The following is a 24074-nucleotide window of genomic DNA, read 5'->3' as shown; positions in this document are numbered from 1 at the left end:
CAACATACCTCTACAGCTGAAGATGTGCAAGTCCTTAAAGTAGATCACTCACTGACAACACGTTCCATAATGTAATGATTTTGTCTTGCGGTGAGGTATTTACACACAGACGATGCCGCAATTCAGCTCTTCGCAAGTGCGGCATAAGATGTACCGAACTCACTGTTTCGAAATATTTGTACAATACACATAAATTACCCCCGAGTACCGTTGTACACAAAATCTAGACCCGAGTACAAGTATTTCATAAATAAAAGGATTTATACAATTCCGTTACATTTATAAAACGATAGCTTCACATGAAAATGTTATTAGTCTTATATAACGAGAGTTTCCGGGTCAGCCCAACATGTGTTCGACGACGATGATGATATGGTCTTTTTCTGAGTTTTCTTTCTGAAGTAAAACTCATCAAATCTTGGCAAACATTTTATTCTAAAACATCAATACATAACTCTGTTCTTGTGTGCATTTTTCTAACTTCCCTTAGATGACGGAACCTTCTGTCTAATGACCTCTGGTAAGTCTGGTTTCCAGGTTGTTTAAAGCTTACTTGCACAGTCTTGGTCCAATCTGTTGTCTGTTCAGTAACATTCACTGATGTTGATATAAGCGACAGTCATGATAATACATAGTTATGTCTAGAATTACACTCATCGGACCTTCTTAAGTATTATTATTTTCCCAATACTTGCTGTTTTTATTTGTTTTTCACTTGAACACAAGCGTTTTCACATTGAGTTTGATTGGCAGATTATTATTACAGCTGCTTCGTAAACAATCGGCAGATCAGTGTGGCATATACTGACACAATTTGTAATTTCATATGTGTAAACTGAGAGTCGCCTATTAATGATATGGCTGTGGCATATGCCAGTTTTTTACATGTTTGCTTTCCTTTGCTCCATCCTGTTGTCAGTTTGTAATTAGAAGTCCACCGGATGTTTGCCTTGCTACCAGCATCAATCATCTCTACCTTGAGATAACACCACATTGGCGCTACGGTTTTCATCAAAGAGAATTCTTACTGTCTGGGCCAGGGAATCCACAATACTTTCATTGGTCATAATGCGCTTCAGATTCTCTGATTATACTGGCCATTTTTCCGGGTTGATATCCGTAGTAATATTGTCTTTTCAGGGGACTGAGCGAAATCATTGACAGTTGTCTTGACAGTAATGCTCTTGAACATGCCTCTTTTGATCCTGACATTCTCTATTGTGTTGCTCAGACTTTTTAGCAGCGTACACCAAAATCTATTGCTTTGTGCTATAGTTCTTCGCGTGGTTTCTGTTATGATTATCAGTTACATTTTTATTTATTCACTGCACCTGTACTAAGCTGTCAACACTTCACCTGTACTAAGCTGTCAACACTTCACCTGTACTAAGCTGTCAACACTTCACCTGTACTAAGCTGTAAGTTTTTCAGTCACATCATCATTATAACATTATTTTCTTGAAGGTAAATACGGACAGACAACAACTGAATCAAAAAAGATCATGTACGAAGGTCTGAGCACGCACTGCCAAGGTGCCCCGCAGTTTGAGACCATGGCACAGAAGGAACTGCAAAAGCTGATTAAGAATGTAGCAGATCAAAAAGGAAGAGATTTCAACCCAAGCGAGTTTGTGTCCAGCTCTCTGGCCAACATCGTAGCGATTCTGGTGAACACTCCGTCTCTCTATGTCTTTCTGACCTTCTTTACGTATACAACGTATAGAAATAATAGCAAAAGGCCATTGGATTAGACTGATAATATGTGAGACATGACGGCGATGTAATAGAAACAATAGCAAAAGACCATTGGATAAGATTGATAATATGTGACACGTGACAGCAATGATATTGAAACAATAGCAAGGGACCAGTGGATTTGATTGATAATGTGTGAGACATGTCGGCAATGATATAGAAACAATAGTAATAGACCATTGGATTAGATTGACAATATGTGAGACATGACGGCAACGATATTGAAAAAATATCACGATAATTCGCGATGAAAACAAAGGTATATGTTTAACGCGTTGCGAAAATGATATAGGGTTTCTAGGGGATCAATGTACTCTCGGTAGATTTGTGATTTGGGACATTGATGGCTTGATGCATTGTAACACATGATGGGCCATACTTGGTGGCCAATATATTTGTGGCAGGAAAAGCCCGGAAAACACGAGAAGACCGATGATGCAATGTGAAGTTAAAGGAATGCATTATCATTGGTGTACAATGGTCGATCCAAGACTCGAAGCAGCGCGAATAGAGCTGATATGGAAGAGATCAATAATGGCCAGCACTTTAAATCACTTGTCCTCCCGATGTTTCGTATTCTCAATGGAGCGTAAACGTTATTGTATGCGTCTAGGCAGGTTTAGTATCGTAGGAGGACACAGTATGACTATACAAGTTTTTATTCCATACTTTAAATAACGTACTGCGTAATCCAGACTATCTGCCAAGATTTAAACAAGTTCATTGATGCCTGCATGCCCGACATGCTCTGCAGTGACATTACATCATGAAACCAGAGGTCTCATTATGATTTTAAATATAGACCAGAACTGTTTAGTATTTGAGTGTCCAGGTTATTGAATATAGACTAGAATGTGACCAGTGACAGTACATAAATATAAACTGAAGTCCCTGGGTGGTTGGATACTCCTTGTAATGTACGGCACTGCTATGCCATCAAACTGAACCTTAACGATTTTAGGCAATCCTTGTTTCATTGTAATATGCAGCTTATCGAAAATTCACAAAAGAATATAATTCAATATTTTCACTCAGAAAATTGAACATTGTCATTATCTTTTCATAGTAAAGTAATTACTAAAGATGAACCTTGTGCGAAATATGCTTGGTACTGCAATGGCTGCAACAGGTATCATGGAGAATGATATAATTTTCTGAATTATTAAATATGTTAATAGTAAAGATTTCCTTTGCTAAGTTAGGTGTTTTTGTTAGATTTTGCTGTAAAACAGACTACCTGTTGCCTATTCAATAGCTGATTGGAATGTCTGTATCTTCTATGCTGATTCATCCAGTGTTATTTGATCTTGCGGTAATATTGCAAAATGTGCATGTCTAGTGTCATGTTTGCACTAGGCAAGTAGTGATTTCGTTCAGTTTACAACAGGGCATTGACAGAACATTTGTAAAATAAAACAATATTTATTTTGACCATTAGAGACCAAGTTTAAGGCACAAAAGTTCTTTTTTAACTTTCAATCCAGGATTACGTTAGCATCAACTTTGTAGCGCAATTTTTCCATGGTTCTTTCAAGTGTTGACATTAAAACCTTTGACAGACGAATCTCCATTTTAGAGCGCGCTGAGCTTAAACTTTTATCTTCAGGTGGAATGGGATAAAGCAGCTGTACCAGTTATATAAATTGTCTAATAAAAAAAACCCAGTTGTAACTAAACATTTGGTTAACTAAACATTTGGCAAGCTTTATATCAATCTCCAGCATTTAAAACACTTGGTTATATTCTTTACATTTTATGACATTTATACGCATTTGTACATATGTTTGCGTATATATTCGCATAAAATATGTATATACGTACATGATTATAGGCATAGATGCAATACACAAACAAATCGTTATGATGTTAATAGATATTATATTCTACATACCAGCCTAATTTTTATTCCATTTAGAGAATTCTTGTTAGGCATATTTCTTTTGAAGCTAGGATGAATCTTTTAAGGTAGAACGTTTTTCTTTTACTTTCAATCCAGGGTTTTGTTAGTGTAAAATGTTTAACGCAATAGTTGCATGTTTCTTTTAATTGTTGACATTTAAAACTTGGAACCAGATAGGGAATTTACATTGAATCCTATGATGTGATTGGTTTTGTGTGTAATCAACATGATTGAAATGTATACCCAGTTTTCCGGCTCCGTGATGGACGGAAAAGATGCTGAGGTGATATGGGAATACAACAGGGCAATCAGGGGGTCAGTCGAAGCAGCGACCGATACTATGCTTTGGATGTTCCCGTTTTTACGCTTTTTGCCGGTGGAAGTCGGGCGGAGATACAGACGCACGATGCAAGCTAAAGAAGAACTACTGAAAACATTCTTCCAATCGAACAAGGTGCTTAGAATTTGTTTTTATTTCCTCTGGTCAAAGGACAAGCAAGGTTATGGTATAAACCTTCGTTCTGTCACTCATTTCCCGTCGTCCGCCAATCGGTAAATACGTTTTTCGAACACTATGGCGGTTTAATTGCTGTTTAAACTTCGATCGAATTTTATTTACCTACGGCAAGGATTTTATGGGAACAAAAATTAAAATGTATCCATTTACCACGCGCGATTGGATTTTTGTAATTCTTGAACGTAAAATCAACTCGATGTTGTAAGAATGTCTCTTGCTATTACCGTTGTTCCTTCTACCCTCGTGATTTTGGTTCTACGTACCATTGGAATTAAACGTGTTAATTAAATATAGGCTTTTTCGTTCCGTACATTATTAAGCAGATATTACTCACGTTTTTTTTCAAATGTGTTATTGATGATTGTATAAATCAAGTCATGATACAAAATGCTATGTTTGTAGCAGGATATTAGTCATATCGTCATAAATGTTCTTTGAGAGTGACATTGCTTTAGAGTTAGCTCAAATATCAAAACAATCACTCGTATTTTCTTGGTTGCTGGTAATTTGTCTTTAGTTGGTTTTTGCAGACTATCGTTCACATTTCATTTCTAGTTAAATATGAAAGAGGACTGTAAAGGCTTTCATCCTGTCATTGATCATGGATGCCTTCTGAATCAAGGGATACAACATCATACCGTCCTTGTTTTGTTGCTGCGTGGACAACGTGAATCTAAAACATATTGGATGTAATCACACTGTTTATATTGTGAACTGTGTCTCATTTGAAGTTATAGATTAATAAAAATGAAATAAGATAATTTATAATAAACGGCTTTGCTCTTACTTGTACACATTTATAAGTGTCGTTTTCTTGCTTTCAGATTTATCACGTCATATTCTTAGACGAGTACCTATTCATATCACTTCAATGTGTTAGAAGAATACTTGTTCATATCAATAAATACTCAATCTTTAAACATTTTAACAGGAAACATATGAAGCTGGTCGGGAGCGTGGACTGGTTGACGTTCTCTTGAAGCTCCAATCGCAAGCAACGCTTAATGGAGAAACAGAATGGCTGACAGACTCTCATATCAAGGCTATCATCCAGGATGTAATATTTGGTGGTAATGTTCGCAAAGTTTACCGTTCAAAGGATTTTTTTAAAGACACAAAGGGTGGTAGAATAAAATGGATTCATACCTAGAAATCAAACATTGGGGGACTTCACCCTTTTACAGTTTCATAACAAGTTCCTTTTTGGAGAATGAACCGGCCTACAAAATTGAAACTCCACTGATCAATATCAATATATCTGGCTTTCTTGGTGGTAGGTGGTGAGCCTGATTACAATACAGGAACACCTCTTACTCAGATCAAACTTGATTTGTAGGTGTTGCTGGCAGGCTTGGGCCTGGTTTACATGCACGCAAAGTCAACATAACAACAGGGCCGTTAAAATGTGGAACATCAATAGCAAAATAACAGTGCCGTTAAAATGTGGAACATCAATAGCAAAACAACAAGACCGTTACAATGTGGAATATCAATGTCCAGTTCATTGCGTAAATTGAGATTTAACCTACTTAAAACGATGAAACATTGTCCTCTCAATGTATGCGTTTGAATGTGAGATTGTACGTTTTGCAAAAATAGCAACAATAATTTAAAATGTTATTGTATAAAATAAGTTCTTGTTGGTGAAATCACTATACATGTAAGGTAATCGAGCATTGCTAGAAAAGGCCATTTTTTATCAACGTGTTTGGACCTTTTACCGGTTACTATTCTTGAAAATGAAACAAATCTTATTTTTCTTCTTCGTGAAACCGGGAACAATGAAGAGATTGATTTGTTGCAAATCATTAATTCACTTTTCTAAATCTCTGTAATATGCTATACATACCATTGGTTATAAAGCAAATTGTTTCTAAAAATGCCACAAATGACATTGCTACAGGCGTCTACATTTTTTCCAAAGAAATATTTGTGTATCCGTGATTAACCCCAGCACCATCTTTTTCTTTCGTAATGGAGAAGCTTAGTATATTTTTGTTAAAAACAAATTAGCTGTTAGCATAACCTAATGCATCTGAAAACTGCGTGTTCTCATTAATACAGTTAGTAATATACTTGTATGAAAGAAAAACATTATTGTCGATCACATATGTACTGGCATAAACGAGAGTATGGGTTATGGATAAATTGGATACTATAAAAAATTTAAACAAAAGATAGATATCGCATCTAGCAATCATAACCGAAGGTATCGGCTTTGTATTGGAGTTGCTTCAACGAAATGAACGGGAGCAAAGGTTCCCAAAAATGTTTTAATATTTATATTTGCTTATTGTCTGTTTGAGAGTAGACGTAGCTTAGTTGGTGGAACGTGGACTCTAATACGAGGGTTCCTGGTTCAATAACCGACCAGGCCAGAATTAGTCGGCTTCGGCGTAGTGTCCTTGTGAAAAGCATTCAGCTCTCATTTCTCAACATGAAATGGGCAATAATGTGTTTAAAATAGCCACTAATACAGAACCAATCAACCAAACACTGGCTTGCCAAGTTTTATGCATACGTTTAGGTTATCGTTAAATTATCCCCTTTTTCCTTTATCAGTATATTGACTTATCGAGGTCTTTTATACTTGCTTAGGTGCAGGAATATTTCTTAATCTGTTATCACGTACAATGTTGAACAAACAAATACTATTTTCAGAAAGTTCTAATAAGACAAGTCACATCTTTTCAGGAATTGGTAGCGTCACATATAGCATCCTCGGCATTCTCCTGCTCCTTCTTCATCACCATGAATGTGTAGATGGTATATATCAAGAAATCGTCAAAGTGGTTGGCTTGGACAGATATCCCAGTCTTCAAGACAGACCTGCCATGTCCTACACAGAGGCAGTAATACTGGAGGCACTGCGCTATATCACACCTGTGCCTATATCCGCTCCTCATCGGTATGTACTTTGGTTTTCTTTAGTCACGGTTCCTCTATTGGTACCTTATCATACTTTTGGAATAAATGGTGTTGGTTAATTTGTGGTGTCAAAGCAACACTTTGAACAACACATTGTGCTGAGACATGTAGTTTGAAGTGTGTTCCCCAAGGACACCCAACTCTGTGTGTGTGTGTGTGTCTGTGTGTGTGTGTGTGTGTGTGTGTGTGATTTGGATTTTTAACGTGGCTTTAACAATTTTTCAGTCATATCGATATGATGTCTGAAGTGTGGCAGTTTCTTGTGATTTCCAGCACTGGGGCATCATACCGAAAACATGTAGCATGATGTCCTACTCAGTCACATTATCCTGACCCCATGCCGACCAGTCCTAACACTAACCTCTTAATGCGTTGCGCCAAGCGAGACAGCTGTGTATAACTCTGCCGGGGATCGAACTCGCGACCTTCTGCATCCGAGGCGGACGCTCTAATCACTAGACCACTGGAGCGGTGACACACAACTGGAGTGGATCCAGAATGATCCGATGGTGGGAATCGAACCTGTACCGTTCTGCAAGGAGTATTATGTATCAACCACTGCGCTTCCGCAGCTCGATGCGGATTAAAAAGCTTGCCCACAACAATCTGTTCTGCCATCGTGTTCAAGAAAAATTACTTCAGTTGCCGTAGCAAGTAATTGCCTTTCAACCTAAATCAAACAACAAAACAGATAAATACATTTGTATGCTATTGTGCAATTGTAGACCAAAGAAATGTTGGGAAAGATTAGACAGTTAAGACATTTATATACTCTAAGCCTTGTTTCGGACTAATTCGTTCATGACCTTCCCAATAGTCGAAATGGCGAGAAAGAAAAAACAACACATGCTACCTTGCAAGAAAAATATGATGCCACAGTCATTGCATTCGTAAAAGAGACCATTGAAAATGGAGGATTATGTTCTATTGAAACACACTAATTGACAAGCGCTAATATTGACACTTGGAATTGATATTGTATATCGGGGTAGACAAGCAATTCCTTAACTAGAAGCTACAGTCAAGGCACATTCGCTGTAGCAGGATTGACCTGAATGGATGCTTGGAGCAAATGGCAACACAACACAATGTGATGAAAGATGGAAGTTTATGAAATGAATTAATAAAATTATGTATATACTCTAAACATAAGACTCATTCAATTAATTTAAACAATCGTTCACAAAGGGAAAACATAAGTGTGATTCGTATATTTAAAATGAAAGTGAGATTCATACAATCTCGTGTAATGAAAGTGAGATTTAAATAATCTCAGGTAATGAAAGTAACTCAAATTGTACATCAGTTGAAACAACACCATCAATTGAAACAAATATATTCAATTGCAGTCAACAAAACAATTGTACCAAACAGATGATTTTTTATTCATTTATAGTATAGTTCACAGCCACGTATGACACATAAATACTTGTAAAACTGGCAAAGGAAACATTGTGACATGGCTCACGTGTCCATTGTCAAACCACACAGTTCTCCTGCATTCTTGGGTTGGCCCACACTTGTATTGGCCACACACACCCTTCATGGATCCACCATGCGCAGAAGTTTACAAATCAGCAGTTCCGTTCTTGTATGGTCTTGATGGTCACACCTACTTATATCCCCATACAGACGGCCAGACCGACAGCCTGATATACCCGCACATACATACGCACAGACAGCTACAACTTGTAACAATTCAAACGTTCACACCGTTTCGAATATTCGTAGTGGTAAAGGCAACGTTTCACGCTACGACATTAAAACTTAATATGCTTCATATATGAAATTTAAAAAACATGTAACACGTACCCCTATGGCTGTAGAACAAAAATGGAGAACTTCACTCTTTGACAAGATCCAAAAGACCAATGTGTCAATTATAAAAGAAACTTGCATTAAATCTACAGGAGAATGAGTATTAGTAAGGGTCAAATACCCGTGTATACCGTGCTTTTGTGTCTCTCGCCGCAAGTCATCTACCACGAGATACATGCTAGTTCATTTGCTTAACTAGAAAAACAATTATCCACCCTATGTAATGTTGTGCGCATGTACGACAAAAATGATCAAATCGTTCTAAAGCGAAACCATGTTAGTTCTTGCCTTATTCTGTGACATTCGCCCACGTTGTCGATAATTGATTCCCACCAACTCAACAATGTTTTCCATTTGTATATAACGTCTGTTGTGTTTTAAGCCAACTGTACGTTTCGAGGTCCAATATGAATTCCTGTACCCCATAATATAGCCAAATTCGTAAATAAATATATTATGGATAAAAGTTCTCGTTTAACCGTTTTTTGACGTTTATCTTTGACGTAACTTTCCATGACGTGAAAATATTATGTTCTAATTGATTTTTACACATAAATATGCATGAATTGGATCACTATCAAGTCAGTTAAAGATATTTCCTCATGCCTAGAAAAAATGACTCGGCACGAATGGCACATGAGCCTGGAGACTCAAAAACAAGCCTCAGAAGTCTTTTATGCATGAATAGGACGTATGCAAGGAGATTTAATGGCACCTCTAACATGACAGATTTGTAGCACCGATTTAAAAACAAAACAAGTTCTACAATGTAAAGGATACACCTACAAACCAATAAGGAAGACAAACCCTTCTATTAAAACTTAAGCTAGATGTCAATTACGATAATGTTTAAAAATGTATATGCTAAAATTTATTGAAAGTTGCAACAAAAGTACTAGGATAAAATATATAAAATAGGTCAAAACAATATTGTCAAAACCTACTTTATAAACCGCTTTTTTCCACAAAGTGCAAGATTTTCGTAATCTTTATAAATGAACTTCCATGCAGCGACCAAGAATGTGTTCTGCTGTAAGTGAACACTGGCATGGAATGTATTTTCACTTTTGCGGAGGAATGTTTGGTTGGTTTTCTGTGTCCTGAAAGAGGATTTCGCTGTACCGTATCATATCTTCGATTTTCTTTTCACCTATAAGGGGAGTCGCTATACAATTAGAATTTATGGTCCGAACTCTGCTTGTACAGTCTTCATTTGAAATATCTTTACCAGGTATGTATAACACCTAGATTCATGTAATAGCTGTAATTAGCACATGGAATGTTCAGTCGGAAACTGGTGACAGCAGGACAGTTTTGACTGATTCATCTGCCTTTTCATTGCTCTTAAAACCAAAATATCAGTCATGCTTCTGTACAATATGCGATGTGGAAACATTGTCAAATTTAAGGTCTTTCATGGTTTTCACTTGGGAAGGTAAACAAGAAAAGACTTATTTACTGACAGGTTTCAATGAAGTTCAAAGACTTCCGTACGGCTGTATTTTCTTTATTGAGAAGAGATGTAGGTTTTATCTGGCGGAATTTGACTCCCTACTCTACTCGTCATGAACCAAATGAACTTACATGATTGTTTATCGTCAACGTGAGACATCTTACGTTAGTTTGCTATCGCTGCTGCTCCTAAACTGCAGGAATACTGACATGCAACTTGATGTACACTCATCCAATATCTACCTGGTCCTAAATCAAACAATGTGGCTATCATTTGAAAATAATTTTAGCTTTGCCCCTATGGTACCTGTGATGTCTCATTGGTTCGAAATGATGTAACCATCACGTATCTAGTCTAGCTTTTAAGACGGCCATCTTAAAAGTTGTCATGATTTCCCATCCTAAAAGGTATTGGCATTGAATTCTACTAAAACGCTGCCTATGAGATACAGTTGAAAATGTACCGATTTAATATCCATTATGGACATCACGGTGACCATCTTGAAAATCCTATTATTGTTGTTCTTCCTGGATCAAAGGTTAAATCAGCAGGTGGATTTCTTTATCAGGTCTCGGTTCTAATTGGTACAAAATTTATTTTTTGCAAATTGACCTCCAGCGTAGCAACTGAATCCTTATTTTATTTACTTCTCCTAAAATGACGGCCATAGCGAGACATGGCTTTTATTAGAAGGCCTTGCTTATATCTAGTTGGTTCCGCATGACTCTGACATCAGATATGGCCAACATGGTGGTCCTCTTCTTGTACATTTTACTCTTAAATAGATGGCGATAGTGACATGTGAGTTATTTAATACACATGTCATATACTGCGTATTTTATTAATAATAATATTAACGCTGAGCCGACCGCAAGCATGCCTGCGATGGACGTCGTCTTATAAATTTTGCGATCGCTTCTTCTCCGATGAATACAATGTCGTATTGCTATAGGGTTTCCATTATCAAACCTTCAATATAGCCGCCATATTATCGATACTGAAAATCTTGCTTGACAATTCTTAACAAACGGGTACATTGAAATGGGGAGTTAACAAAAGACTTCTTACAAACGGGTACATTGATTTGGAGAGGTAACAAAATACATCTCTACAAATGGGCACATTGAAATGGAGAGTTAATAAAAGAATTCTTACAAACGCGAACATTGATTTGGAGAGGTAATAAAATACTTCTTTAGAAATGGGCACATTGAAATGGATAGGTAATAAAATACTTCTTAACAAAAGAGCACGTTGAAATGGAGAGTTAATAAAATGCTTCATTACAAATAGGCACGTTGAAATGGAGAGTTAATAAAATACTTCTTTACAAATGGGCACATTGAAATGGAGAGTTAATAAAATGCTTCTCAATATATATACTTTGACGGAAGAGAAATTGATGCCTCCAACTTGATGGCAAGGATAGACATCTTGAAAATCTTGTCATCTCTGCTCGTTGTTAGTTGATAGTCGTATTGACAGGTTTTCAAATAATTGTTTATACCTATACGTTGTTGGTCTTAAATGCAGTTGATGCCAATGCGAACCCTCAGAACCTGACAAATATCATAGCAGATACTTCTCGAGAACGAATACCCATACTGACGTTGAACAAACTAAAAATTAGTACAATTTAGAGTTACTTCTGTAATAATATTACCCTGATTAATACGTATTCAGTGAATCCCAAGATGCTAAGAGAGATTTAGTGTATTATTCCAAATTCAAATACAGTCGGCTCCACTTAAATGCATATCGCTTAATTGCATAGATCGCTTAAGTGTATAGCGAAAGTATGGTCCCATTTTATATTATAAATATACTTGAATTCCGCTTAAATGCATACTCCGTTTATATGCATAGCTTGGGTCCGGTCCCGAGGCTATGCATATAAGCGGAGTTGACTGTATTAACAATACGCTAACGTAGTTATGTGTTTCAGCGGTATACAGCTTTGCTTTTATTTTAATGTTACTGGATATGGACACGAGTGTGCTGGTGTGAAAAATATTGCAAAAGTACGAGTGCTCAATTAATGTTTGAATTTTAATTTTTAATAGAGCTTGGATAGTCATGCTGTGAAGAATTGTTAAAATTTAATATTTTTAGTTTTGTCATCTATGATGCGAGACAGTGATGTACACAAACATAACTTTGCCAGCTCTCTCATTTTTGCTTTGAAACCATTATACTCCATTAGTAATTGTTCAAAAATGTTTTGCTTTGCGGATAAGTAATGGGAACACAAATGTGACTGATTTAATCTGATTTAATCTGCACATATCGCTCAAATTTGTACTACAGTAGAATTCTAATCTAGAAGGTTATACGATACTGACTTATCGAGAACTGTCACTCGCTAATTAAAATTAAATTTATTGACAGTCATTAAGAAGTACTATTGCTAGAATGCAAGTATTCTCAAGACTAGTCTTGACTGTTCTAGAATTTGGTTCGATTCGTTATCAATATAGTCCATCGATCAATTTTACTTTTACGATGTACATGTACTCACTTTCTTTCTCTATCTTTTTGATAAAAAGGAATCACATATTAGTGGTAGTATTTGCAAATGTTTAGATTACAATTATATGTGCTAAAGTAGTTAAACAACTCAAACAATGGATGCCGCGATATTGCAGAAAGATCTATGTAATTTGCATATGGCTTTTAAGTTTGTACAATTTTTTGTCTTTCCTTTTTGTTTTTAGCGCCATGGAAGATACAGAACTTGAAGGATATACCATACCTAAAGAAGCAACGGTAACAACTGAAATATTTTGAAGGCAATTGGGAATCTGCTTTTGGTAAAAATGAAATAACGACGATAGCATAATCTGAACAGAACTGCACATTTATTAACATTTGAAATGTTACATTTGTATTGATGATAATGAAAACAATGTGTAAACATTTCCGGTAAGCAAGTTGATCACTTGATAAATAGGCAGATAAGAACTAACATATGAAATCCAGAACAGTAAAATATCTTTTTCGTTCTCCGCGTTGATTGCTTCTAGAAAGGTATATATTGGCACTTCCAACAGCCTAATTACAATGCAATCAGAATTAAGCAGGCCAATAACTATTTGTGTAGGTACCTTGCGAAATAGTAAACTAGATAACTTGCCAACTACCAAACTAATTTAATGTCTCAGATTAAAGATCTCCATTGACTAATTACTAACTGAGACGGATAAGAGAGATAGAGAGAGAGAGACAGACAGACAGACAGAGAGAGAGAATTATTGATCCCGTTCTTTGTAAAATGGATAATCATGAATGTAATACGAAAAATGTTTCCGTATTGATATATAAACTTAACTAAATCACCACAATGTGAGTGCTTCACCATAGCATGTATAGCCCTGACTAGTCTGGATATCGTGTTGTTTCTGCACGAATGCAGTTGAGTTATAGTTATTTACATAATGAGTGGATCTTTTTTTCCTGATGGTGGAAGGGGGACGAGTCTCCGGCTAAATGGGATGTTGCGTTTGTTAATGATGACCCTTGTGGGATGGCTGGGGTTGTGAATGCAGATTCTGGCTGCATATCATAATGGTAACTCTACTCTTCTTAATGTTTAAGATGTTTAGTCTGCTAGAATCTATAGTTCTTCTTTAGAGGTATTTTGGAGTGTGCCTGTACATATACGCAGATCTGTAGCTTGAACTATATCAAGACGTTTGATAATGGATGGTGTGGCAGATGCGTAGATCTGACATCCATAATCCAGTTTGGATCTAATTAAAGCCCTGTAGAGTGGTACTAATGTGCCTTTGTCTGCACCCCATAGTAAACCTTTGATGTTTTTTCAGGAGATTAAGGTCTCCGTTACATTTTAGTACTATTTCGGTGATATGATGATTCCATGAGAGGTGCTGGTCGTAACACATACCTAAACCATAGCGACTTTTTCAAATTTGAATAGTTCTCATTGAATGTAAAAGGTTGGGGGTTCTATAATGTACCATTTATGGGGGGAGAATAGTACTCCAGTTGATTTTCATTTTGATAGTTTGAACCCCCGTTTGCCAGCCCATTTGCCGATGTTAGTTAAATTGGCTTGCAGTTCAGTAATTATCTGTTGGCTGCGTGGGTTGCCAGCTTTCTATATGCCACTGTCGTCAGCAAATTGTGATAAATTAATTTTACTGAGGTCAACAGAGCGTTCTATGTTGTTTATCATTACATTAAATAGATTATAGGGGACTTTAGATAGAGGTAGTACGTTTGTTGTCTGGCAGCGGCATTCTCTGAATGGACGGACACACTGGTCCTCATCCATCTCCCAAATCTCTCGCGGCTGCCTCCAAGAAGAAATTATTCCTGGCATACCCCGGTACACCGCTTCAGCTGGCGGGCCAAACGTCATTATTGGGGGTGGGTGGGTGATATTCACACTGCATCACTAGGCGTATGAACTACTACAGGGAAGTCACCGGCTAGGGCGGAAGGTCTCTACAGATTAACGGCCAAGTGTTCGGGACCAAGGCGCACCATATGTACTAGTGGATTGCGGCTGTGGCCGACCAGCTATAGAATGAAATAGCAGGGAAGGCTGATCTCTTCAGTCATGGTTGGCCATCTGCCTATAAGAGAGAAACCCCGATATAACACCTACGGCCTGCGGACCTCGCTGTCACCCTCCTGGCTTGCTGTGGCATGGCAGATGAACCCCATGTTTAAAGGGTGGGGCCAGTTTGCGCAGACTGCACTCCACCTCAAAGGTCCATTGCTGTCTACTGTTTACGTTCGACTCTATCAAGCCCTGCAACGATGGGAAAGGGGCGAAAACGGCTGCTAAAAGACCGCAGTCCCAATCCTGCATGCAGGCGACTCAGGCCTTTGGCCGTCTGGTAATGATCAGGAGACGACACCATCACCCGGCAGCAGCCTGAGTGACCAAGCAGCCTTTTCTAGGGACAGCACTGCCTGCTTCGCATGGAGAGGGGCCTAGAGAAGATCGTCTAACCAAAGCTCGTCTCCTTACCCGCACCCACCCCCACCCCACCCCCCACCCCCCCGTTGGCCTGCCGCTGGCAACGGGCATCTTCCAATGCGATCGAAACTTAACAGACAAAACAAGGCGTGCTCCACCTGATTCATGACAGAAAAATGCGAGACTCAACCGACATCAACAGACCAGAACGACGCTTTGCCTTAATCGCACACGAACTCTCTCGCCTTAGCGAAGTCCGTCTTTGAGAGGAGGCAAGTTTGAGAGAACTCTGCGCTGGATACACCCTGTACTGGTCAGGAAAACTAAAAACTGAAAAACGACTTTCAGGAGTCGGTTTCATGGTCAAGGACACAATCGCCACCAAGTTAACAAACCTTCCCACTGGTCGCAACGACCGCATCATGTTCATGTGTCACCCGTTAGGGAACCAACAACACGCCACACTCTTCAGTGTATATCCTCCAACACTCAAAGCAGATCCTTCTGAAAAGGATAAATTCTACGCTGACTTACGCATGCTTATCAAAAGCGTTTCAGAGATCGACAAAATAATCATCCTCGGAGATTCCAGTACCAGAGTGGGCCGAGCCTCAGAAGCCTGGAAAGCCGTCCTTGTGAAATATGGCGTTGGTGGCTGTAATGACAATGGGCGCTTGCTTCTTGAATTTTGAGCAGAATTACAGCTCACCATAACAAACACCGTATTTTAGCAGAAAGACAGCCCGAAAACTACCTGGATGCATCCTACATCAAAATACTGACACCTAATCGATTGCATCATAGTACGCCATAGGGATATAAAAGATGTCTTTCATACCAGAGTGATGCCCAGTGCAGACTGCCACACAGATCATCGTCTTGTCCGATGCAAGTTCGACTTCCACTTGAAGCCCAGGCCGAAACAACAAGGAAGAACTCCGAAAAGGAAGCTCCGGATCAAAAACCTGTTGTCTGAAAACGTCAAGGCAGATTTTCAAGAGAGCCTGCAGTCTACACTGAAAGAACTTAATTGTGCGCCAGATCTACCTCCGGAAGAGATGTGGAATCACATCAAGGCTGCCATTCTGCAAACCACAGAAGAAATCCTTGGATTCACCAGTATCTGCAGTTATATGCAGTTCCCTCCAATGCAGTCTCCGAGACATACAAAAGGAATGGTGGACAAAGTTTGCAGAAAGAACCCAGCTGTATGCTGACACTGTTGACTACAAGGGGTTCTCTGAAGCGCTGAAATCAGTGTATGGTCCTTCCTTCCAAATGCCTAGCCCCCTACGGAGTACAGATGGCCAAGAGCTACTCACTGACAGGGAATCTATACTGAACCGCTGGTCAGAGCACTTCCACACCCTCTTCAGCACTAGCCGTACAGTCCAGGAGGCAGCTATATATCGTATCCCACAACAGCCACCTAAGATGGAACTTGATGATTCACCCACACTGCAAGAGACTTCAAAAGCCATAGAACAACTGAAGACAGGAAATGCTGCATATAAAGATGGTATCCCACCAGAGATATGGAAGAGAGGATGCCTAGCATTGCATCCACCGGTTCTTCGTTTGCTACTTGGAGCAAGGTAAACTTCCACAAGACCTCTGAGATGCAGTCAGCATCACCTTGTACAAAAATAATGGGGAAAAGTCTGACTGCTCAAACTACCTTAGGATAACTCTACGCTCTATTGCAGGCAAAATCCTTGCTAGAGTGTTGCTAAACAGACTGGTACCCACCATTGCAGAAGAACATGCTACAGAGAGTCAATGTGGCTTCAGAGCCAATATAGGCACAACTGAAATGGTGTTCGTCCCGAGACAGATCCAGGAAAAACGCCGAGAACAATACAAAGGACTGTACATCACATTTGTGGACCTGACGAAGGCATTTGATACGGTGAGCAGAACTGGACTGTGGAAAATCCTTGAAAAGCTTGGTTGTCCTCCTAAATTCCTTACCATGATCATCCAACTACATGAAGACCAGCTTGGTCAGGTCAGAAACAATAACGATCTGTCACAAACCTTCCCCATTGTAAATGGCATGAAATAAGGCAGCGTTTTAGCCCACACACTGTTCTCAATCTTCTTTAGCATGATGCTCTAAAAAGCAACACAAGACCTTGATGACAAAGATGGCATCTATATCCGATTTCGGTCTGATGGCAACCTCTTCAACTTAATGCGACTTCATGCCCACACCAAGACCTTGAAAAAAACTGATTAGAGAACTTCTCTTCGCAGAAGACGACGCACTTGCTGCTCACACGGAAGCTGCCTTACAGCGCGTACTATCCCGCTTTGAAGAAGCTTGCCAGCTCTTTGGTCTTGAAATCAACCTAAAGAAAACTGAGGTACTTCACCAACCTGCTCCCATGGAAGGGTATCGACCACCAAGCATATTCATTCATCAAACAAAGCTGAACGTAGTCCACCAGTTCACCTACCTTGACTGTGTGATATCCTTTTGATGTCAAGATTGACAACGAAATAGACAACAGACTGGCCAAGGCAAACACCGCCTTTGGCGGACTCTATAAACGAGTCTAGCACAATGCCAGTCTTAACACAGATACAAAGATCAGCGTCTACGGAGCTGTCGTACCGACGACCCTCCTACATGGCGCCGAATCCTGGGTCACCTACAACCTCCGCACCATCCCTATTGGCTTTAAAAACTGAAGTTTCACAACAATTTGGCCAGATATTTTAGGTTGGAAATGTCCCTCGTCGCTGCATTGGTCTGGGGTGAAATCAAAGGCCAACAAAGTGCAACCTTCTGCATAATCCTCGTACGTAATCCGTGACTGGTGTTGGTTCCTAATTGTCCCGTGGCGTCATACAGGGACAAGTACCATCTCAAGTAATTTTCTTCCAGATGGGTGTTTTTGGCTTCTTTTCCGTACGTCAAGAGATTCTCCAGGTACGCTCGGTAAGGGTAAGTGTCCATGCTGCTACTGACAAGTTTGTTATTCAAGTACGAATCCACTCCACTGAACAAGGAATGCGTGAAATTAATGACGGGAGCTACTTTATATTTGTACTTTATATCGGGATCATCCATCCATGTGTCGGTCACTTTCACTTTTAAGTAAAAGTAACTGCTAATCAGATCAATGTAATCTTCGGGCTCTTCTTTGATTTTAAACTCGATGGGAGCTGATCCTGAGTCCTTGACAGCGGAGATGGGATGAAATTCGACCCATTGGGATTTTTGCAATGTTATCATCGTGGGTGGCATGGCAATCAGATCTAGTTCCGACTTGGAACAGTCTCAAGACTCTCGGTGCATCATTTTTCTCTCTGATTTGTAATAATCAAAAACTTATAAGTCTCGAGCATTTCTTCTTTTCTTAGTCTTTCTATCTTTGTCAGTGTGAAGTTCTCTGTGGCGTGTCTTAGTCGTCTCCTTTTGCCTTGTCCTTGCTGTGACGTCAGGGATGCAGGAATGCCTGACTTATCAGCAACGAGGGCATTTATAGGAGTTTCTCGCCGACCCCAAATGTCTTTGTCTGTTTGAAACACGACATTTTTGCATGCAATGAAGAAAGCTTCTTTTTGGTTTTGTTTGTCGATGATGACATTTTGGAGAAATTCTTTACTGTGTTTCAATACAGCATCTTTCAAAGCGCGAACCGATGACACAACACACCACAAAGATTTGGCAGAAAAAGACGATTTGAATTTAAGACACACGTTCTCCACACCACACCCACAAGGGTTGCTTTTGTAGATCTTGCAGAGAAGAACTGGGTGACGGATTGGTCACGTTGGTAGCGGTAGGTAAGCCTGTGTGGAAGGTGCAGTGAGGGCAATGAACAAAGATTGGCTCCTGTATTCACTTCTCGTACGCTTGATGAGCAGCACAGTGGTTAGGAATGTGAATGCATTCTAAATCTAAAAAGATGAATTTCCTTTATTTTTGGTCATCTTCCTTCTCTTGTTTGGAATGGTATTTTTGAATGCAGCATTCGTGTTCCAATTCCACGATTTGGCGACAAATGTGACATTGTTTCTTTCCTCGACAAACGTGTCACTTGGCACTTTTGGTACGTATGCCTTGTCCACACCTCAGGAGTTGGTAAGCACGTTTCTGTTGTGAACCTTGCGTCTTTAGATGTCGTTGGTAACATGTTGGACTTACAAAAGTTCGCTGACAAGCAAGGCAATGCACTCGTTCTTGTCCTTCGTCCAGACAGGGTTGAGAGGCCAAACATCCCTCACGTTTCGATCCACAATGTTTGTGTTGATCTCGATTGTTATAGGCATAGTCACATTTCTCACAGTAATAACTGTATTCCAGGAGTGGGCAGTTACTGGTAAGGGCATCGAAATGCTCATCGTGATGATAGACGTGAATGTATATTCCGTCTTTGAAATCTTTTCTACGAAACAACAACGGTCCGCGTATCTCTTGTGGATGCACTTTAATAGGTGTAGCGTGGAGCTAGGACGCCTTGCAATTTTTGCATTTCAGGAATACCAAAGGGTGTGTTTTTGGATAGCTCCGCTTGGTGTAACAATAGTTCTGCTTCATTTCTTTGTTTGACTCGGTTCGATTTTCGAATGATCTCCCAGGCTCTTTTCCATTCTACCGTGTTATTCTTGTCGGCATACGTTCGTCCCACCACGACAGTAAGGTATAAACACATCTTGTCTTGAGGATTGTTAATTCAGACGAGATTCTTTCTGGTGCTGCGATGATCGTCCACCAATAAAACTTTTTTTGTGTCCTGTGACTTGTGGAAGTAAAACGTGGATCATGAACAGTGTCGCTTTTCCATCGGTGATGTGAAACTTGTCGTTGGATTGTTGCACGTGTTGAATCTTGTCGATGAATTTTGAAGTTGTCAATTCTGCTTGGCTGCTAAACTCGATCCAAACGGGATACTTCAAACTGTCGCGATAAATGGAAAGTCTGAAGCGATCGTCTTCATTGGCTTCACATTGTCGTTTCAGTGTGGTTAACAAAGAATCACATACATCGGCGACTAACTCTTCTGCTTTCTTCAGCGGTACATTGGACATTTCTGCCTCTTACTTTCTTCTCCTTTCTCCACGAAATGATGCGATTGTTTCATCTTGACTGCAATAAGTCAAATGACTACATTTTGAACGCCATGGGCACCTTTATATCCATGTCAGACCAGTGTTTATATAAAGGACCAGTGTCTATTCTCCTAGTATTAATTTCACTCTCAAACCGACCAGAACGATAGAAGAGCCCACACAAATTAAACTTCTCATCAGAGCTTTGCGAGGTGTCATATGAAACTTTTATTCAGACAAGCCGACGGACTACTCCCCTCCTTCCGAGATAAAAGTAAAGATACATGCTATATCTGGGCTACAGAGTTTCCAGACTGTGAAAAAGGCAGGGCAAGTGCCAGAAGAAACAAAGGTCAAGATACCTGCTATCATTGTCATGAAAACGGACATTGGTCTTCAGAATGCCCTAACAAACAACAGGAACAAGAGGAAAAGAGGGGTTCGGAACAGGAAGGTATCCTCCTAAAAAGAAGACCCCAGACACGTCAAGAAGAATAAAAAAGAGAGGAAGAGAAGACGAGGAGAAGGTGAAGAAGAAGAGGATGAGAAAACTGTGAAAGTGAAGTACAGAGATTGGACAAAGAAGTATATAAACTTTATGAAGTGTTGTGTTGTGAATGAGATTATAAAATTTGTACCAGAATAGACCAGACTGAAAACGTAAGTGTCTCTTGGTTTTGATTGTTTAGAATAAGGACCTACACTCACACAATCACACTTGTACATCATGGAGCAAAAAAAAAGGATTTTGAATTTTAATTGATTTTGGCAAAATTAATAATATCTCTTTTGTTTGACGTGGGTGGCCCTTAAAGGGACCGTTGGGCATTTGTTTTGTTTTTTAAAACTCAGGTACGGGACGTAATCTGTTTTAACTGCCTTAAGCTTTTGCCACGGCCAATACCAACTTCTGGACTTGTACCTGTGAATGATTTGATAGAAATGACTAGGGTTGGTATCTCAGGCGTAGTAACAGGGTTGGACTGTTTGGCTCGGGAAGGTCATTTTCTCTTGGGTCGTAATAAAGACGTATGATACATTTGTTTCAGACTCCTTAACTCTGCCAAAATATCTAAGAGTACCGTCACCGTTTGACTTGCACTGTCCTCCTTCTCTCTTAGACGGCGCTTCTTTTCTGATGTTCTTTCTGTCGTTAACTTCTTTCCTCTTCTTCTTCTCGCTGTTGCTGTTGAATTAGAAATGCTTGTTCTGCTTCTTTCAGCTGTTGTAAAAAATTATTAAATTCTTCTTTCTGCCTCTGTTTGAAACCCTTGACGTGTGGTAAAGAAGGAGACGTAGGCAAAGGTACTGGTATCGGAACAAATTCTTGCGAAGAAGAAAGAAAATCGACTAAATGCCAATTAAAATCGGTCTCTTCTGAAGCAAGACTGTGTTGACTTTGGTAGCCGATGCGATACCATCGCTTCTCGTCTTCATGGCCGGTGCACTTCTTAGGTTCCGTCATGTTTGAAAACTCTATCGCATGGATTCACAGAGCAAAGACGCTAACGCATCTATATAGGAATGTTACGTCACAGGCAACTCTCTCCGGATTGGAAGACAGACTCCAGACGGTGGCTCAATTTTGTAACAGGTGAAGAAAAAAAACACTCAATCCGTTTCGATCCGCTTTTCCACTATAAATAACGGCAGTTCATTTCATTCCCTTCACCTGTTTGGTTCACAAGATGTGGACTAATGTTGAAGCATCTACTCTCGTATCGTTGATGCTATTCCGTGCGGACTTAAACATGTATGTCAAATCATCATGGACAATCATCCAAATCACCGATGCGATCGTTGAGAAAGGAAGTATTTATGTGGAGAGACAAGGTTGTTTGTATGGTCCAGAAGTCAGAAGAAGTTTGAGGTAGGCAAGAAGAACCATGCGATGTCCTATATGTTAACGGAATGATGTTAACATAAAAACCAAAGGAACTTTTCAGGGCCACTCATATGTCTCGAAAATATTTGCTTCCTTGTCTAAATTTTGTTGTGTCTGTTGTATAGTTATTTGTGTAATAGATAGATGTTCATCCATGTCTGTATGTTGTATGTGTTATATATGTCTATGTCCCGTCAGCCCCGTTCCCGCCAAGTTTTCTAGGTATTTTCCCCGCTGTTTGGTCTAATTGAGGTCAGCCTCTTGCTACATTGTTACCAATCATTAGTACCGTGACGTCACCTCACCTGTTCCATTCATATTGTCCCTATATAGTCATAATACTTTTCTGTCCCTAAACAGGCCCAACATTCCCATGTTAAAGTCATATTGTACCCAAATTTCCTGTACTATGTTCCCCACGTTAAATTCCCATTGTCCCTATTCATGCCCACGACCTTTTTGACTGGAATTCCGTTGTCCCTAAACAGCTCCCTATTACTACTGCCCTATATGTTATCCTTGACTTAGAGAAATACCTAATGTTAAATACTATACACTATAGCGCTGCCATCGTGGATCAAAATTTGTTTGCTTTCATGCGTATTAGAGCACAGTTTATCTTTGTTTCCTAGATAATAATCAATATCTGGACAATTCATCATGATGCAGCGATATGGGACGACCCCTGGGTATTCAGGCCTGAACGTTTCCTAGACGAGAATGGTGGAATTCTGCCAGCAGAGCATGTTTTGAGACAATCGTAAGTGTTGACTAATCGATACTTAGCAACAACTCCACGCATAGGATTATCGTATTATATAATTTACTGGCTCTAAGAAAATCGTAAGTGTAGACTAATCGATACTTAGCAATAGCTCCACTCCTAGGATTATCGTATTATATAATCAACTGGCTCTAAGACAATCGTAAGTGTAGACTAATCGACACCTAGCAACAGCTCCACGCCTAGGATTCTCGTATTATATAATCTACAGGCTCTAAACAATCGTAAATGTAAACTAATCGACACTTAGCAACAGCTCCACTCCTAGGATTATCGTATTATATAATCTACAGGCTCTTAGACAATCGTAAGTGTAGACTAATCGATGCTTAGCAATAGGTCCACTCCTAGGATTATCGTATCATATAATCAACTGGCTCTAAGACAATCGTAAGTGTAGACTAATCGATACTTACCAATAGCTCCACTCCTAGGATTATCGTATTATATAATCAACTGGCTCTAAGACAATCGTAAGTGTAGACTAATCGACAATTAGCAACAGCTCCACTCCTAGGATTCTCGTATTATATAATCTACAGGCTCTAAGACAATCGTAAGTGTAAACTAATCGACACTTAGCAACAGCTCCACTCCTAGGATTCTCGTATTATATAATCTACAGGCTTTAAACAATCGTAAGTGTAGACCAATCGACAATTAGCAACAGCTCCACGCCAATGATTCTCGTATTATATAATCTACAGGCTCTAAAACAATCGTAAGTGTAGACCAATCGACACTTAGCAACAGCTCCACTCCTTGGATTCTCGTATTATATAATCTACAGGCTCTAAGACAATCGTAAGTGTAGACCAATCGACACTTAGCAACAGCTCCACTCCTAGGATTATCGTATTATATAATCTACAGACTCTAAGACAATCGCAAGTTTAGACTAATCGATACTTAGCAATAGCTCCACTCCTACGATTCTCATATTATATAATCTACAGGCTCTAAGACAATCGTAAGTGTAGACCAATCGACAATTAGCAACAGCTCCACTCCTAGGATTATCGTAT

At 39.3% G+C, this 24074-nt stretch overlaps 1 protein-coding gene across 2 annotated transcripts in view; it reads left to right on the top strand.

The window, feature by feature from the left end:
* Window positions 1-24074, top strand: part of LOC149777703 (steroid 17-alpha-hydroxylase/17,20 lyase-like) — a 42085-nt gene that overhangs the window by 6567 nt on the left and 11444 nt on the right. The window contains exons 2-7 of one of the 2 annotated variants that reach the window (XM_089938756.1): window positions 1465-1667; window positions 3903-4109; window positions 5104-5242; window positions 6867-7080; window positions 13086-13137; window positions 22898-23025. In XM_089938756.1, the coding sequence (XP_089794882.1) occupies window positions 1465-1667; window positions 3903-4109; window positions 5104-5242; window positions 6867-7080; window positions 13086-13137; window positions 22898-23025 (943 nt within the window). The remainder of the gene's footprint in view (window positions 1-1464; window positions 1668-3902; window positions 4110-5103; window positions 5243-6866; window positions 7081-13085; window positions 13138-22897; window positions 23026-24074) is intronic. The other variant, XM_089938757.1, reaches the window with a different exon arrangement.

This window comes from Sinohyriopsis cumingii, chromosome 17 (genome assembly GCF_028554795.1).
Source record: "Sinohyriopsis cumingii isolate HCF-2022 chromosome 17, ASM2855479v2, whole genome shotgun sequence".
In the NCBI taxonomy this organism is placed as follows: Eukaryota; Metazoa; Mollusca; class Bivalvia; order Unionida; family Unionidae; genus Sinohyriopsis; species Sinohyriopsis cumingii.
The sequence above is the reverse complement of the archived record's forward strand: the minus strand, read 5'-3'. Positions and strand labels throughout refer to the sequence as shown.